Consider the following 17,866-nt stretch of genomic DNA (forward strand, 5'->3'; position numbering starts at 1 on the left):
TTACTATCAATATCATGTATTCAATGCTATGACATCAACTGTTGCAAATGTAGGCTAGAATTTTCCGACCTTGTCCGCATTTGGGATTCTCCGGTCCCGCTGCTGTGAATGCAGATTTGACTGAGCGCCAGATAAGAACATAAGAAATAGGAGCAGGAGTAGGCCATCTAGCCCCTCGAGCCTGCCCCGCTATTCAATAAGATCATGGCTGATCTGATAGTGGTTTAGTTCCACTTACCTGCCCGCTCCCCATAACCCTTAATTCCCTTATTGATCAGAAATCTATCTACCGGGAAACATATTTAACGAGGTAGCCTCCACTGCTTCAATGAGAGAATTCCAGAGATTCACTACCCTCTGCGAGAAGAAGTTCCTCCTCAACTCTGTCCTAAACTGACTCCCCCTTATTTTGAGGCTGTGTCCTCTAGTTCTTGTTTCCTTTCTAAGTGGAAAGAGTCTCTCTGCCTCTACCCTGCTCAGATGCTCTGTTCTCGCTGGCAATGGTAGCAGGGTATGCAAGACCAGAGAATTCTGATCCTTGTGGGCAATATTTTTGAAATATTTTTCAATTATGTTTATTTGTGGCTATGTGGTTGCTTAAGGTTCAATGCTGCGCTGGCTTATGTGAACCTTGCCTGGTTCCATTCTTAAACCATCAAATCATAGCCTGAGAATCACCTGAAGTGGATTTTCTCCTCACTCCCACACCATTACCTCTGTGGTCCTTCAAGAATCTGTACTTGGCCCTCTTCTATTTCTTGTTTACATGCTGTCTCTTGGTGATATCATCTTAAAACTCAACATTGGGTTTCACATTTATATGTTGACAACTGGCAACTCTTTCCCACCATAACTCCTCTTGGCCTGTGCACGTAACCCGTGTTTCTACTTTGTTGCTCCAGTTGCGTCTGGCATACAACATTAGACGACATACAGTTCTTCCAACTAAATATCAGGAAGATAAAAGCCATGTCTCTTCCCTTCCACAAGTTCCATACCCTGATCACTATTTCCATTCCTAGCAACTGTTTAATGTTGAGCCTGATCATTTATGATCTTGGGTGTCCAACCTACAAGCCTCTGCACTCCACCAATTCCAGCCTCTTGCACATCTCAAATTTTTATCACTCCACCATTGGTGGCTGTGCTTTCTGTTGCTTAGGCCCGAAGTTCTGAAATTCACAGCCTAAACCTTCCAGCCTCTCGACCGCTCACTCCTCCTCAAAACAAACCTCTTTGAGCTTTGGTCATCTGCCCAACTACCTCTTTCTGTGACTCAGTGGCAAAATGTTTTATTGATAATGCTCCTGGTAAATACCTTGGGGCATTTCACTAACGCTTTGTTAAATGCTCTGCATAAATGTAAATTTTTATTGTTCTGAGATTGAGCACATATTCTATAAACAGGACAATTTATGGACTGTTACACAATAGGAATTGGGGGAATTCTGCTACCCTGGGAGTTGTCCTTTGTGTTTTAAACCTTGCAATGCAATTTCACTAACTGAAATTAGATGTGATAATTAAGCATTTAATTAGTGCCTGATTATAAAGAAAATGAGGTGCCAATCATTTTTTTTTGCGTCCAACCAAATGAACTAAATCAAATTAACTTAAGGACAACTCAAAAGGGGCAGCTCCCGAAAAGGAGGGGAACTGCCCGAAACAAAAGACAAAGCAGAAAGGAAACTTAAAACATCAAATTAAAATGTGATTAAAGGGGTCAATAATACACCCCAGTCCCTGCCGTGCCCAGTGGGCATGGAAGGTGCCAATCATTATCAGTGAAGCCTCCATAATGGACAACCCTAATCCCATTGATAATCAAGAGTCCATCCACAGTTAGGGAGATTCCAGCTTCGATTGGTCTATTTAGATATGTAATGAAACTCCCAGCATGTACAGATTTAAACCTCTTTGTTCCATTCTTTTTTTGATAAAAATGAGACATTCTGTAAAAGTTCCTGCCAACCCGACTTCTACTGGCTGAACATGTACAGACCCATTTACCAGAGTTGCATAGGTAGTATATTTTACCAGACAGTGGGCATGTACAGAACAGCCATCTATTCTACTAGATTAAGGGTCCAAAGTCTGTGATGCATCACTGCAAATCATTAAAATTACGCCATAACTGGTTTAAGCAAAATTAGATTTTAATTCTTGCAAATCATTGTACAATTAATTAAGAACATGTAAGTGCAGAAAAAAATCATATAACACAGAAGGAGGCCATTCATCCCATCTAGCCTGAGTCCACTTATTGAAAGAACTATCCAATTCGTCCCTGCTCATTCCCCCAAGTCCGAGAATTTTTTCCCCTCCAATATCGAGGTTCCGCTGCTATAATGATTGTTCCTGTTTAAAAGAGATCTCTGATACCTGGGACCAGAGCAGTCCCTTTTAATAGACCTTTGTACAAGTTTACAATGACTTCTATTTTTATTTCTTTTTCTCCTTCCTGTACATCAGGTCTTCACCGATCCAAGCAATCTCCAGCGACACATCAGGTCTCAGCATGTGGGAGCTCGGGCACACGCTTGCCCCGACTGTGGAAAAACCTTTGCCACCTCGTCTGGACTAAAACAACACAAGCACATACACAGCAGCATTAAGCCTTTCACCTGTGAGTTCTTGCGTCTATCTTATCTTCATTTGTGCTTGCAGGTATTCTGTGTTTTCTGACGTTTAATCACTTTCCCAGTCTTATGATTGACTAAGTCCAAGTACACAATGCAGGACTGCCACCTCTCTCCTTTATAAAGGTCATTTTTTTTCCCTCTGTTAACTCTCATGCCTGGCCCATGTCTTCTCATTATCTCTGCAGTTTCAGAGATCCCCTTGCACGCTAAGTTGCCCCCCCTTATTGTCCCTTTAAATCCTTTCAGATTTTGGGTTCAGCTAATTAGCAAAAAAGTTTTGTTTCATCACCAAAACAGTTTATCTGAGCACCTTAGCTCGCTTTTCAGTTTGGATAGTTTCAAAATAATCCAGTGGTCTGCATTCTGCCTGTAAAATATTTTTCAACCACTGTCCTCCTCAGATCCTTCCCCCCTCTCATTTCTCCCTTTACAGTGTCACTGAGGTTGGGCATCTTCACCTGGTGACCTTCCTTCATCTCTGAGCCCAGAGAGTTAGGCCAGATTCCCCACTTTTGAACTCACTGGGCCTTTATTTACCACAGCCACCTCAAATTTGTAACTAACATTCTTCCACAAACTGCCACGTTGACTGGATAAAATCCTTCTTTGAAATTTGAGTGGTTGAGTCCTAATCTTGAAACCAAAATGGCTGCCTAATGTGAACCAACAGAACTTTAATCTGCAGAAATGCCTCTGACTAATGCCAGACAGTCATTACACCAATCCCCATATTTACAGAGAGTTGACCTTACTCATATCTCCTCAGATTTCTGCATTAGCCGTCACAAATTGGAAATTAAATGCATTTTCTGATAACTGGCCTGCCTGCCTTCTCAAACCCATTAGTGCTCAGAGATAAGATTCTGTGGAAAGGTTTTCATAAAATTTTGCCACATATTTTCAACAATGCCAACTTGTTACTCATCGTGTCATTGATAAGTTGCTGATTAATTTCTGTGCTCAAACTGATAATTTGCAGTGATAGGCTGAAATGCAGAGATAGACTGAATGCTTTATGAAGAACTTGAAAACTGTGATATTTGTATTAGTCACACCCTCCTGGGAGGCTGACCTTTGGGATCCAGAGCTGCTCTGCAGAATTGAACTGAATATATGGAAGCTGTCACTTTGCATTTCATTCACGCAGAGCCTGGTGTTATTGGCAATAGCGTGTTTCCCTCCAAGTTCAAAGTCAAGTAGGGAATAAAGGCAGATGTTGACTACTTCTGCAGTAGTTGAAATGCAGCAGTCAATGGACTGCTTTCTTTTCTTTGACCCTTGATTCTGCCCTTGGCCTGATGTTCAGTGTCACGCTTTCAACTCATGCACTACTTCCACCTTTACCGGGGTGGTAGCTGGTTAAAAAAAACACCTATTCCACCATCATATTCACTTGTGAATGGCAAATAGTTGATGGGCTTATGTGGGTAGAGCACAGACCCCCACTGCTGTGAAGTAGCTTGGCCTGAAAGCCATCAAAACCCACCATGGGTAGGCGAATTTTACAAACTTGGCTGAGATTTACACTTCAATTTAGTTGGAATGTTTTCTCATTATCACTAGAGCAAGTGGATCAGCTAGGAGTCTATCATATAATCTGTTTCCTGCATGGCGACTGATACTATAGAACATAGCCAGCCAAGTCTGCCTACCCAAGATACTGGGTGTGTGACCAGAAGAGCGCTTGCCACTTTAGAGGCTGGTGTGAGACCAGTAGCTGCCAGATGACTTGGGAAACCAGATTGCCTGACCAAGCAAAAGATGAACTCTGGCCCAACCCAAAAGAAGATATTGGTTATAAATGCCTTAATTGTTCCTTAATTACTAAAAATCGATTTGGGCTGCACCCTTTTTTCCTTCAGAATGCTTAGTCGACTCATTAGTACAGCATCATAGCAAAGGTCAGTTGCATCATAATGCTGTTGTTAATGGTGTGTCTTTGCTATTGATTTTCTATATTTCCTTTCATTCTGAGTAGCATAGCCATATGTATGTACAGATACCTAAGAAAATGAGCATTTTTCTATGTAAACTAGTCTTTAACATGAAAGTTTGAAATATTGATGCATTCCATTATTGGCGCCCTGCCAATATTGACAGGGCACCAATAGGCCAAGGATCTGCCAGTAAATCCATACACTCACCTCTGGTCTCCTTACATATATTGGCAAATTCCCAAAGATAACCTGTTCTTTCTTCTAAAAGAAAATGTCAGCTACTCAAAGGAAACGTTGCTGTCATTGCAGAAACTATCTTTATATTACCACATATTAACAAGTACAAAGAAATGTGGCAGCTTGATAATGATAGCGCAGAGATCAGATGATCTAATGGACCCCCTTTCAGATGCTTCAGTTTGAAATCTTATGCTCATGCATATTTCATTTTCATGGAAAATTACTGTTCCATTTCATTTTTAGTATCTTAAATCAAGTAAGGTTAAATTGGATAGAATGTATATTTATGGGATTTTTTTTTCTTTTGGGATGGGTTTTTTCTATAACTTTAGCCTGCTCTGTGTCTGCCTGACTGACCCAATTGCAGCCAAGAGGACAGGTATATGACCTGCATCCTGGTAGGGTTAACATTAAACTCTGCCTGGTGAGTGCCACCAGCATTGGAGAGATCAGGCATTTTATCATTTTGGGGATCACTGGGCATCCACAGGTCAGAATACCATAGACTGGGTAAAGAATGATGTAGCATATGCTTCAACCCCATAATGTCCCTTCACCACCCTCCAAGCTCAGCATGTTTGACCCTTCCTGTAATAAATGATGACCAAGCTGCATGTTCAACAGATGACACAGCGTGAAGGATTTGCAGAACACTGCAACCTACAAATTGTCATTTAATTTCAGGAACATTATTAACCTCCACACACCCTGCAAATAAACTCTTTTCCTGTTTTGTTTGTAAAATCTATTCCCCAATACTATAGGTATTATTATACTATTAGTTGTATTATTTTATTTGATTGCATTGATACGATTCATGATATATAATTAGAAGCTTGAGGATTAATGGGCCTAAAATTTTGATAAGTCACTTTACTCATGATTGATAAGCTGAGAGGTCACTCAACTGTGTTGGATTCACCACCTTGTGTTTAATTAAGCCATGTAGGAATGTTAGAAATGGATCTGACACTTTGAAAGACTTCTGGTAGTATAAGGTGCTGTCATTAAGCATACTTTTGAGTAGAACCATTGGTAGTTGTGTTGGGTGAGTATGTACATGTAAAAAATTGCACCAGTTCCAGTTGTAAAGCATACATCATCCTGAGTTGTCAGATGAAATATTTTTAAGTTGCAGAAAGTGTCAATTCCTTTATTAGAAGTATACCTTTCAAATATGAGAGCTACTTTTGGCTTTGTTATTACTTTGCTGTTGCTAACCCTGCTGTCCATGATAGAATTGGGTGGCATAGCTAGAAAGTTCATCATGCTCCTCACATTTATGGGATTGTCCAGTGAACATTATTCAATAAGAATGTAGCAAAGCTGTAAGTATATAGTTTAGGTTTGTGATCTTTTCAGCATTCGGCATATAATAAAGGATATATTAGGGATGAAAATCATTTTCTGCAGTCATGCAAAATGAACAATAGTGCATTGGCAGTCTGTTTTTCACTGTTTTTCCAATTGAAATCAATGGACAAGGAAATCAAGGAGAATGTTGCCCATTTTGCACGACTACATAAGGCTATTTTCATCCCCCACTGACTAGAAGTAAATTATGAGGTCAGGTTCTTGACTCTAGTGTTGTGTGAACAATTGTGAGAATCAATCTGTGGGTCCAGCGGGTATCCTTCCTGGGATATACAAGTGTCACTGGGGTATCCATCTCCGTATCCATTCATCAAGCTATATCTATCTTATTGAGTTTTATATATTTTGTTGTGTCCTTTGTACCTAATTGAGTTATACCTGTGGTATTAAAATTCTTAACTGCATGCACTCCTTCACTGCACAACTTGATTTCCAGTTCTCATATTTGTGTGTTGATTCTTTCCCTTTTTTTTCCAATGTAAGCTCATTACCCTGATCTCACCGATAGTCTAAATGCTTCCTTAAAGATTTTCACGTATTCACTTCTTCCCCTCAATATTGTTCAGAAAAAAAGTTTTAAACAAAATGAAAAAGTTCAAAAGATTACATTTCACAAGTATACAATTAAAATTAGCCAGTGAATTGTCTTTTGTGCCTCCAATGCCATCATAAAAACTTTTACTTGAAGGCCTCAACCTTTCCCAAAAGTCTGACCTCGATTTGATACTTTTGCACAGAGCTGCGTCTCCGAGCTGCATTTGATTTGTACACTCACAACATGTGCAGTGTATCTAATTTCACAAGATGTAATCGTACTGTTCACACTAAGTACTGAGAATATTTTTGTTTAACTTCTAGTGGCATTTGCTCATTTTTTTCCCCAAAATTATTTGAAGAAAATCTTGTAGACAAAATTGAAAATCTTTATTCAGGTAAAGTTAGCATTGAACATATTTTTTAAACAGGCAAATTATATGTGTGTATTTTAAACAAACACAGATTGCTGACTGTACACTTGGATAATATAAATTTCAGTTCCAGAGGGAAAATATTAGTGGGCGGCACAATGGCACAGTGGTTAGCACCGCTGCCTCACAGCGCCAGGGACCCGGGTTCAATTCCCAGCTTGGCCACTGTCTGTGTGGAGTTTGCATGTTCTCCCCATGTCTGCGTGGGTTTCCTCCGGGTGCTCCGGTTTCCTCCCACAGTTCAAAAGTTAGGTGCATTGGCCATGCTAAATTCTCCCTCAGCGTACCCGAACAGGCGCCGGAGTGTGGCGACTAGAGGATTTTCGCAATAACTTCATTGCAATGTCAATGTAAGACTACTTGTGACTAATAAATAAACTTCAAAAAATATGGTGAATGAAACATTCTGAGATATTTGTGGGAGGCTAGTAGCTAGATTGTGCATTCTGAGTGTCAGAGTTTACTCGGCTGAAAATCCATTGTAAAAGTGGAGTTACAAATTTAGAGTGGGGGAAAATGCTGATACAAAAAATGTGACCAAAGTGGAAAATCAAGTAGATAGGAATGCATACAAATGTAAAATTCTAAATAATATATTAGACACATGATGACCATGTTTTATTTAGGCATTCTCTCAATTTAACTTCTTTCTCAACTATTCTAAAACTTTTAATTGCTTCTCTGACAAGTGACACTCCAGGTTATGCATAACAATAAGATTAGTGATCAATCCAAATAAAACTAGTCAATCTTGCTGAGACATGTGAGGAACCTGGTGCAGATACCCATTGTACAATAGGAAATCATTAAAGACATATTCCTGACATATTCACGTAATCAGGGAGAGATTGGAACAGATAGTGTTAAAATTAGATTTGAATTATGGAATATTCTATACTAAAGAAAAATGGAAGAAGTAGATTATGATAACCATCCCTTTATACATTTAAGGAGTCATCTTACAACTTGTTGATGCTGGCTTGCATGGCTTTCCATTCATTTCATCTTACTTTTCTTCATTTAGTGACAGTCCACACTGGGAATGAAAATTCACACGAGCATCCCTTCACTTTAGATAAAAACTTGTTGCTGTTTTTAAATATTGTGGCTTGGTAGCTTTAGCAGTGGAACATTGAATTCCCAGACAAAGGGCTGCAGTTTATGCTCAAGCTCAACTACTGAATGAGCTTGGCAACGCTCTAATTGTTGTGTTTCACAGGATTGAGATCACTATCTGAGAGAAGGAGGGTTAAAGGGCTGAGAGAAAGGGAGGAAAAGTTAAACTGCAAGCAATGCAGAGAAACATCCTGTACTCAGTCAGTTTATTATCTCCATTGATACAAACTCATAAGAGTCCACAGTCTGGAGTGGTACAGTCTCTTGGCTGATGGGCAATGGCAGGGGTAATTGATTGGGGAGGGAGTAGATTCCAAAGTACATGCAGTGTACTGTGTCCCTATTGCTGCAAGTGCTAACAGCCTGCTGTATCTCACTGTGACAGTGCTTAGTGTAAGTTAGTATGAGAGGATTTAGAATTGGTTTGATTATATTGTAATTGTATTTATCTGTATGATATTGACAGATAGGAGGCAGGGACAAGCATGGACACAGAGTGATGGTAAGAAACCTTTTTTTGTATAGCTGTTGAAGCGCAGGAGTGTATTGTCACCCATAACCAGTGTTACCACTACGTATCTCCCTGTTTACTTCATTTTCAAGCCCTGGTCATATCCTTTTTTCTGTTTCCTTAATATGGAAGCTGGCCATTTTTTAATTGCCCTCACCAAACAAAAACCAACAATTGATTTGGCAATATGAAACTGCCCTGCTCCTCCCTTTACCTTTTTATTTGTCTGGTTATAGAAAGATTGCATTTAATCACTATTTTAGCTTGTTGGGTTCCTTTGTGCACTATTTTATGCATTTGATACTAGGGAGAGGCAAGGTACACATGAAAAGCACTCCCTTCCCTTCAATCTCTATTATAGAGTTCAATAAAAGAGAGTAGATTTACATGACACACATTGGCCATTGCTTTATACATTGCACACAGGAGAAATAAAATCCAATAGAATTCATTTTCCATCTGGTAACTGAAAGGTGATGCGAATGTAAATCTATAAAGCAACATATCAAGCATATTAGGATTCTATTAGTTTTGATCTTTGCTCTGTGGAGTTGTCCTGGGATCTGTCTTTATAAATATGATGGAGATTCTTTTTAGTTAGCCAAGTCTTACTTCTTACTTCTTTCTTTCCTTTGGGGTGATCCAGTTGAATTTTATTGTGTTACCTAACCATGCCCAGGACATTGCTGTGTGTTCCAGCTTTTCTATTCCCTTTAGTGAGAACAGTGCAATAGGTATGATATTTCATTTTCTTCTAATCACTTTACAAATGTCCATGTTCCTGTGTGAGTACCTAAATGAAATGCACTATTAAAAAACAAAATTAAGTCCAGCACTTGTGTTCTTTGCTCAGTTGAAGTGATGATGAGTGACCTTTCAGCTTATCTCCAATTATGGTGGGCATTTCCTTTGAGAAGTTCAATGGCAATTATCAGAACTAGTCGGGGGTGTAATCTGTCTAAAAACCTATCCAGGCTAATGTTTGGGTAGGTGGCAGTTAATATCACAATTGAGGCATTCCCTAAGTCCTCCTGTATGCTCATATGGCTCATGTTACTGGGATAGTGTAAAAAGCATTGTTGCTACATCTCCTTTGTATTCACTTACAGGTGAGGTCTGTCACAAATCGTACACCCAGTTCTCCAACCTTTGTCGACATAAACGGATGCATGCCGATTGCCGGACACAAATAAAGTGCAAAGACTGTGGCCAGATGTTCAGCACAACTTCCTCATTGAACAAGCATCGCAGATTCTGCGAAGGCAAGAACCATTACAATCCCAGTTCTATGTTCCCTCAAGGCCTGCCACTCACTCCCAGTGCCCTGCTGGACAAATCAAAACCTTCATCCACCCTTAACCATACTTCCCTGGGATTCAATGATTACTTTCCTTCCCGCCCACACCCAACAGGATTGCCCTTCTCACCGACAGCCACATTTCCATCTATTGCACCAGGTTTCCCCGGCCTTTTCCCGCATTCTTTGTATCCCAGGCCCCCTCTATTACCAAGCAATGCATTATTGAAAGGCTGCATAAACCATGATATCGATGGAACTGTCCAAAGCCCAATGGGAACTCCATCTGTGTCACAAGCATCTTCCCTGCTGTCAACATTCAATGACAGGGTTGGCCCTTTAGAAGAAAAATCGAACAACCGATCTGGCAATTGCTACACTGAGAAAGGCAAAGTAAAAAACAGTGATTTATCAGAAGGTAGCGACTTTGAAGACATTAACACAACAAGTGGGACTGACCTGGACACCACCACGGGCACTGGGTCTGATTTGGACAGTGATGTGGAGAGTGATCGAGATAAAAAGAAGGAAAAGACCAATCTAATGGCCAAAGCAACGGACAAAGTCACTTCAGCCTCCACAAATTCTACCAATGAAATTAATGAGCGAACATATCTTCCATCCCAACATTCCTTCTTTCCTCCTCCAGATGAGCAGAATCTTCCGACAAATGCTGCTAACGATTCCATTAAAGCGATTGCTTCAATCGCAGAGAAGTACTTTGGTACTGGCTTCATGGGAATGCAAGAGAAGAAGATGGGGTCACTTCCATACCACTCAATGTTTCCATTCCAGCTCCTCCCAAACATCCCACATTCCATATACCCTTTCACGGACCGAAACCTCAATCCCAGTATGTTAGTTAAAAATGAGCCAAAGTCACCCAGGGAGCACCAGAAAAGTGGGAGTGCAGGCTCGGAGTCACCCTTTGACCTCACCACCAAACGGAAAGAAGCAAAGCCCCTCCCAACAACCAAGCTCATGGCATCTACGCTTTCTGGGGAGGAGCAGCCATTGGACCTGAGCATAAGCAGCCGCAGCAGGGTCAGTCAGAATGGCCCGGGTGAGCCCAGGAAGAACCATGTGTTTGGCGACCGTAAGATGATGATCAACGATGAGCTGCCGAAGATGTCGCACCAGCAACCCTTTCATTATGCAAAGCCGTCACCATTTTTCATGGATCCCATCTACAGGTATTTGTAGATCCTACAGTAAACATTAACCATTCCTTCAGAAGACATCAACATTGTGTCATCTTGAATATTTCATGAAATGTCTGTGCAGATTTTTCTCTAATTCAATGGTTTTTTATGGCACATTGCAGCCTTCAGTTTTCTCCCTTCCTCTTCTGAAGCAGGGATAGAGTTTCCCTGCTGCCCACTGCCCAACCCCACCCCACTCCAAAACTCCCATGCCTCTCCACCACCCCCCAGCAACCTCCTGCTGAGGTATGAGTCTAGCCAGGATGTGCGTACATTTGTAGCTCGGTGGGTAGTAGGGTGGCAGGGAAGACAGCATCATATGCGGTAGTAACGTTCTCCACAGCTAAACAGCATGCCTTCACTCACTGCAGTGTCTCTGACGTCAGTAACGGTTACTTGGGCAAAATATTGGAGGGCCCTCCAATGCCTGCAGGAACTGAACCCAAGTCACTTACATGCCTTCAAAACAGGAAGGGAGGGAGAGAACTGGAGAGAAACTTCAAAATGCATGTGCAGAGTCATGATTTCTTGCTTGGATGTCAGGTGCTGATGCACCCCTGGCTGGCTTGTGTGAAGCATCACATTTCATCCATGATCAGACATTGTGCAAGGCGGGGGACACATTCTGAGGGGAATGAATGGTCTTTCTCTTTACATTATGTAACAACAAAATCCCAAAGGTTCACCAAGTCTTTGTCATTCTGCATGGTAACAACTTTACAGACTTCCAGATTGCATACTTGGTATTTACAAACACAGTTACCTCCATCTATCCATTATATGTTTGTGTGTGTGCATGTGTGTGTGGAGTTTTTTTTATCCTCACAATTGGGATTATCAACAAAGTGTGACAGGGAAGGTATCACAGAGGAAAAATTAGATGTTTAGAAAATGTGTGCACTCCAGACAGTAGACTTTGATACAGATTAGAAACAGTCTTCTAAACAAAAACAGAAATCCAGACACTTCCATGATGCATTTTGTTGACCTCTAGATCAGATCCGGCACGGTAGCACCGATGGGCAGCACGGTAGCACAGTGGTTAGCACTGCTGCTTCACAGCTCCAGGGTCCCGGGTTCGATTCCCGGCTTGGGTCACTGTCTGTGTGGAGTTTGCACATTCTCCTCGTGTCTGCGTGGGTTTCCTCCGGGTGCTCCGGTTTCCTCCCACAGTCCAAAGATGTGCGGGTTAGGTTGATTGGCCAGGTTAAAAATTGCCCCTTGGAGTCCTGAGGTGTGTAGGTTAGAGGGATTAGCGGGTAAAATATGTGGGGATAGGGCCTGGGTGGGATTGTGGTCGGTGCAGACTCGATGGGCCGAATGGCCTCCTTCTGCACTGTAGGGTTTCTATGATTTCTATGAGATCCAGTATTTAATGACGGTTTATAACTGCAAGAGAAATAGTCGCTCGACCTCAGAACAAATGCATGTTGATTTAGACCTGGTGACCTTAAATAGATCAGCTGTTGAATGTGGCATTGTACATTATGTTGCATCATGTTCCTGTCCTTATAACCCTCCACATCCTTCAACTTACTACAAGTGGTGCCACAGATAATAGGAACATAGGAACAGAAGTAGGCAAATTCAGCCCTTCGAGCCTGCTCCACCATTCAATCAGATCATAGTTGATCTCTCCCTGGTCTCAAATCCATCTCTCCACCTGTTCCCCCTATCCCTTTATCCCATTTTTTAATTAGAAATATATCTATCTCCTTCATGAAACCACTCAACAATTCAGACTCCACCGTACTATGGGGCAGCGAGTTCCACAAATTCACCACCCTCTGCGAGAATAATACAAGAGCACAAACTCCTGATTACAGGCAAGTTCAATAATTTTAGATACTGGAGGGCAGCAATGAAATATCCAACTTCATTCTCTCAGTTTAAGGTCAACGTGGCCCTCATGTTAGATTGGTGCCTAATAATGCACCAATAGCACACTTGTTGTTTGCTTCTTCACTACATCACAGCTTTCGTCTCAACATCATGACTGTTCAAAACTGGGGACATTGAGTTATAAAGATGTACTTCCCTTAATTAGCAGCATCAAAGAACAATTGTTTATACAGTTTCTGATTTTCATCATCAGTCTAAAAGGGGATAAGAATAATGAGAAAAAATTGGAGAAAGAAGGTTAAAATGGAACAAAGTGAAGTAAATAAAATATTAAATGGCACATGATGAACTCAAAACCAGGTCGCTTAGACCATTAGAGCAAGAGGTCAAAACATTAAATCAGTGAGAAGTGATGTTTTTAATTTCTTAACAAAGTGTGATTTTTAAAAAATCAATCAAAGAAGGCATGGTGGCACAGTGGTTAGCACTGCTGCCTCACATAACCAGGGGCCTGGGTTCGATTCCAGGTTGGGTAACTGTCTGTGCGGTCTCTGCATGTTCTCCCCGTGTCTGCGTGGGTTTCCTCCGGGTGCACCGGCTTCCTCCCACAGGACAAAAGATGTGCGGTTAGGTGCACTGGCCATGATAAATTCTCCCTCAGTGTACCCGAACAGGCGCCAGAGTGTGGCAATTAGGGGATTTTCACAGTAACTTCATTGCAGTAAGCCTACTAGTGATAAATAAACTTAAACTTAAATAATGGAATGAAGATGGTAGGGAAGCTTTAAGAGCCGAGATTGAGAGATTTGGATAGCTAAAATGTATATGTGTGTATTTGCATGAATGTGTTTCTGTGTGTGTTTGAGCATGCATGTTAGTATATGCATGTCTTTTAGTGTATATATTTTTGTGTGTGATGGTGTATGTGTGCTTGGTATTAGTCGTGGATGTATGTATATCTCTCTAGCAATCCCTTGAATTAAGGAGGATGCTTGTCACAAAGTCTGCATCAGGAGCCTGCACATGTGGGAAGCTATTCCACTGCAACTACAAGGTGGTTCTGTCTGACCAGGAACTCTCCTGCTCTTATTGCCTGCCATTAGTGTATTTGAAGGATTTACAGGTTGACAATCAACCTGTTTGGCCATGCCATGAGCACACCTTCTATGGCCAACAAATCCTGGGGTGGAACTCAAACCCAGAGCTTCTGGCACAGAGGTAGGGATGCTACCCCCACTGTGCCACTAGACCTCCTGGTATATGTATATATTAGGTAATCAGTGGGTACTTGTGCTTTTGTCTGTGTGTGTGTGTGTGTGTGTTTTGTGTGCATTTATGCAGTCTGTGTGTGTGCAGAGTCAGTTTCTGATGCCCTTGAACAACCAACAACCTACCAGCACTCATTGTTCACACCATTTGAATAAAAATGCGGGAGGACCCCCAGTATTCATTCTCGTTGGATAATTCCACGCAACAGAAATGTACGACCATGATCATTTAGCAAAACATAGCTTGTTGAAGAAAAGAAGAAACTAATTGCATTTACACAGGCCCCACGACTGGATCCTGTGCCTTGCCAGCCTGTGCAGCAAATCTGTTTAGGTAGTTGAGGCACAATAACGATTGATTCATTAACTGCATTGATATCATCATTGGGCTGGAAAACATTATTACTGAATTATGATAAAAACTGATTTTATTTCTGGAAGCAGTTATAAGTGAGATGACATGCAAAATCCCCCAATAATTGAACAGGAGAACGTCAATTCTACTCCTTTCAAGTTTAATATTTCAATTAATTAATAATTCTTTCCTCCACTGATCTATGCAGCCACAAAAGCCTTCAAATCAACCCCTGGTCTGTGCTGAGTTAATTGATCTCAAGCAGGACTGAGAGTTGGGTCATGGAAATTAACACCAACATCCCTGGGCTGGGGAAATAAATCAACAAGAGTTCCAACTCCTGAGCACTATGCAGTAATCCTTAATGGGAAGTAAGTGTTTGGTCTCACTTGGCAGTGTCTTCCACGGCCAAGTTGCCCGATCTTCTTCTCAACAGCAAGCTACAAGTATCATAGAAATCATAGAAACCCTACAGTGCAGAAAGAGGCCATCTGGCCCATCGAGTCTGCACCGACCACAATCCCACCCAGGCCCTATCCCCATATCCCTACACATTTACCCGCTAATCCCTCTAACCTACGCATCTCAGGACACAAAGGGGCAATTTTAGCATGGCCAATCAACCTAACCCGCACATCTTTGGACTGTGGGAGGAAACCGGAGCACCCGGAGGAAACCCACGCAGACACAAGGAGAATGTGCAAACTCCACACAGACAGTGACCCAAGCCGGGAATCGAACCCAGATCCCTGGAGCTGTAAAGCAGCAGTGCTAACCACTGTGCTACCGTGCCGTATGAAGGAGAGCTCTCTGGATGGGTATCAGAGTGCTGCCGAAGGTGATTATGCAAGCCAGTGCCGGTGCCAGTGCCCTCAGTGGAAGGGATAATGATGGAGAAGGGAGGATTAGGGTACCCTTTCTTCCGTAAGCCTATAAAGAATACTCTGAGGAAACCCTCTCTGTTGTATTCTTTTCTGGTGTTATTGTGGAAGAAGTGGGTGAGTTAGTGTGGTGGCTGCAGTAGTGTACTTGAATCCTAGAGGTGATGAATTTGAATCTCACCTTAGCAGGTTGTGAAACTGAATTCAATAAATCTGGTCAGTTGTGAGCTGTCACCAGAAAACTAATGACCACAGAAGTTGTTAAATAAAACCAGCTAATTCATTACCTTGTCCAGCCTACACATGACTTCATCTCACGTAATTGGCTTGACTCTTAATGACCTCACGGCAAATAGGGATGGGCAGCAGACATGGCCCTTCTGGTTTCCCCACATCACAAGAACAAATTATGCAGAAGGTGTAGACTCCCTGCTCAAAATGTGGCATGCTCTGTGTTCACATGGTGATTGCGAGCACTTGCAACCCATGGGACTGAGGAATAGGCCAAAAGGTTCAGTTGCTTGACCTCCTTCAGGTGAAAGGTGTAAGGAAAAAGGGGGAGGGAGACAGCCCTCTTCCCTACAAGTTACACCCGAAGAGTCCATAGCCAGGATTTCATCCCAACCTTTGCTTTTCTCTTTCAGCTGGAACCATCTGCATTACACAGCGTAAGTGTGCATTTTTCCTTAAGACAACATTGTTCCAAAGTGGTCCTGAGTGTGAGAGGTGGGACTTTGGTTTGGGAAATGCTGGATGCTGATTTAACTCTTTACTTCTCGGTCCAGCAGGGTGGAGAAAAGGAAAATGATGGATCCCCTGAACTCATTGAAGGAAAAGTACCTGCGTCCAAACCCACTTCTATTCCACCCTCAGGTACGTTGAGACACCATCAATGTTTTTAGTTGAAAAATTTAGCTGAAGCTCCAATCTTTATTGGCACAGTAACATTTTCTGGAGTGGATTAGTGTAGTTCCTATAATTATAGAGGTTCTGTTTGGAAAAAAAAATGCGAATGTTAATTCAGAAACAGATATTCGAACAAGGAGCAGGAGTAGGAGATTCAGCCCCTCAAGCCCCTACTTTGTCATTTAATAAGATCATGGCTGATCTGATAGTAACCTCAAATCTGCATCCCACCTGCTCCCAATAACCTGTCACCGTCCTTGCTTACCAAGAATCTATCCACCTCTGCATTAAAAATATTCAGACTCTGCTTCCATCATCTTTTCAGGAAGAGAGATCCAAAGACTCACAACCCTCTGAGAGAAAACATTTTGCCTGATCTTTGTTTTAAATGGTTGACCCCTTATTTTAAACAGTGACCCCTAGTTCTAGATCCTCACACAAGAAGAAACATCCTCTGCACATCCACCCCACATCCACAGGAGCTTGTATGTTTCAATCAAGTTGCCCCTTATTCTTCTAAACACTGGCAGATACAAGCCCAGCCTGTCCAACCTCATAAGACAACCCAACCATTCCAGGTATTAGTCTGGTAAACCTAAGTATATGACATGGAGATGCCGGCGTTGGACTGGGGTAAACACAGTAAGAAGTTTAACAACACCAGGTTAAAGTCCAACAGGTTTATTTGGTAGCAAAAGTATACCCAGCATAAACCTAAGTATACCCAGTATAAAAATTTATTGTTGTATGGCCACAATACTGCATTGCCTTTGGCATTATATTTCATGCTCATCAGGAATAGGGCCCTGGTGGGATGATTATGAACCATTCAACAGGCTTTTCCTATTGAAACCTTAGATTTCTTAAAGTATGTTAGATTTTTGACCTTAGATTGCAATTGATTTTTTAAAAATTAATTTACTAGATGTGGATGTCACTGGCTAGACCAGCATTTTTTGCCCATCCCTAATTCATAGAACCCTACCGTGCAGAAAGAGGCCATTCGGCCCATTGAGTCTGCACCGACCACAATCCCACCCAGGCCCTACCCCCATATCCCTACATATTTTACCCGCTAATCCCTCTAACCTACGCATCTCAGGACACTAAGGGGCAATTTTAGCATGGCCAATCAACCTAACCCACACATCTTTGGACTGTGGGAGGAAACCGGAGCACCTGGAGGAAACCCACGCAGACACAAGGAGAATGTGCAAACTCCACACAGACAGTGACCCGAGCCAGGAATCGAACCCAGGTCCCTGGAGCTGTGAAGCAGCAGTGCTAACCACTGTGCTACCGTGCCACCCTTAAGAAGGTGGAGGTG

General features: G+C 41.9%; 1 protein-coding gene across 1 annotated transcript in view; it reads left to right on the top strand.

Moving 5' to 3' along the window:
• Window positions 1-17,866, top strand: part of prdm16 (PR domain containing 16) — a 90,657-nt gene that overhangs the window by 8,899 nt on the left and 63,892 nt on the right. Inside the window, 3 exon segments of the mRNA XM_078238520.1 lie at window positions 2,473-2,626; window positions 9,898-11,278; window positions 16,422-16,506. Coding sequence (XP_078094646.1) covers window positions 2,473-2,626; window positions 9,898-11,278; window positions 16,422-16,506 — 1,620 coding nt within the window.

Source organism: Mustelus asterias, chromosome 22 (genome assembly GCF_964213995.1).
Source record: "Mustelus asterias chromosome 22, sMusAst1.hap1.1, whole genome shotgun sequence".
NCBI classification, from domain to species: Eukaryota; Metazoa; Chordata; class Chondrichthyes; order Carcharhiniformes; family Triakidae; genus Mustelus; species Mustelus asterias.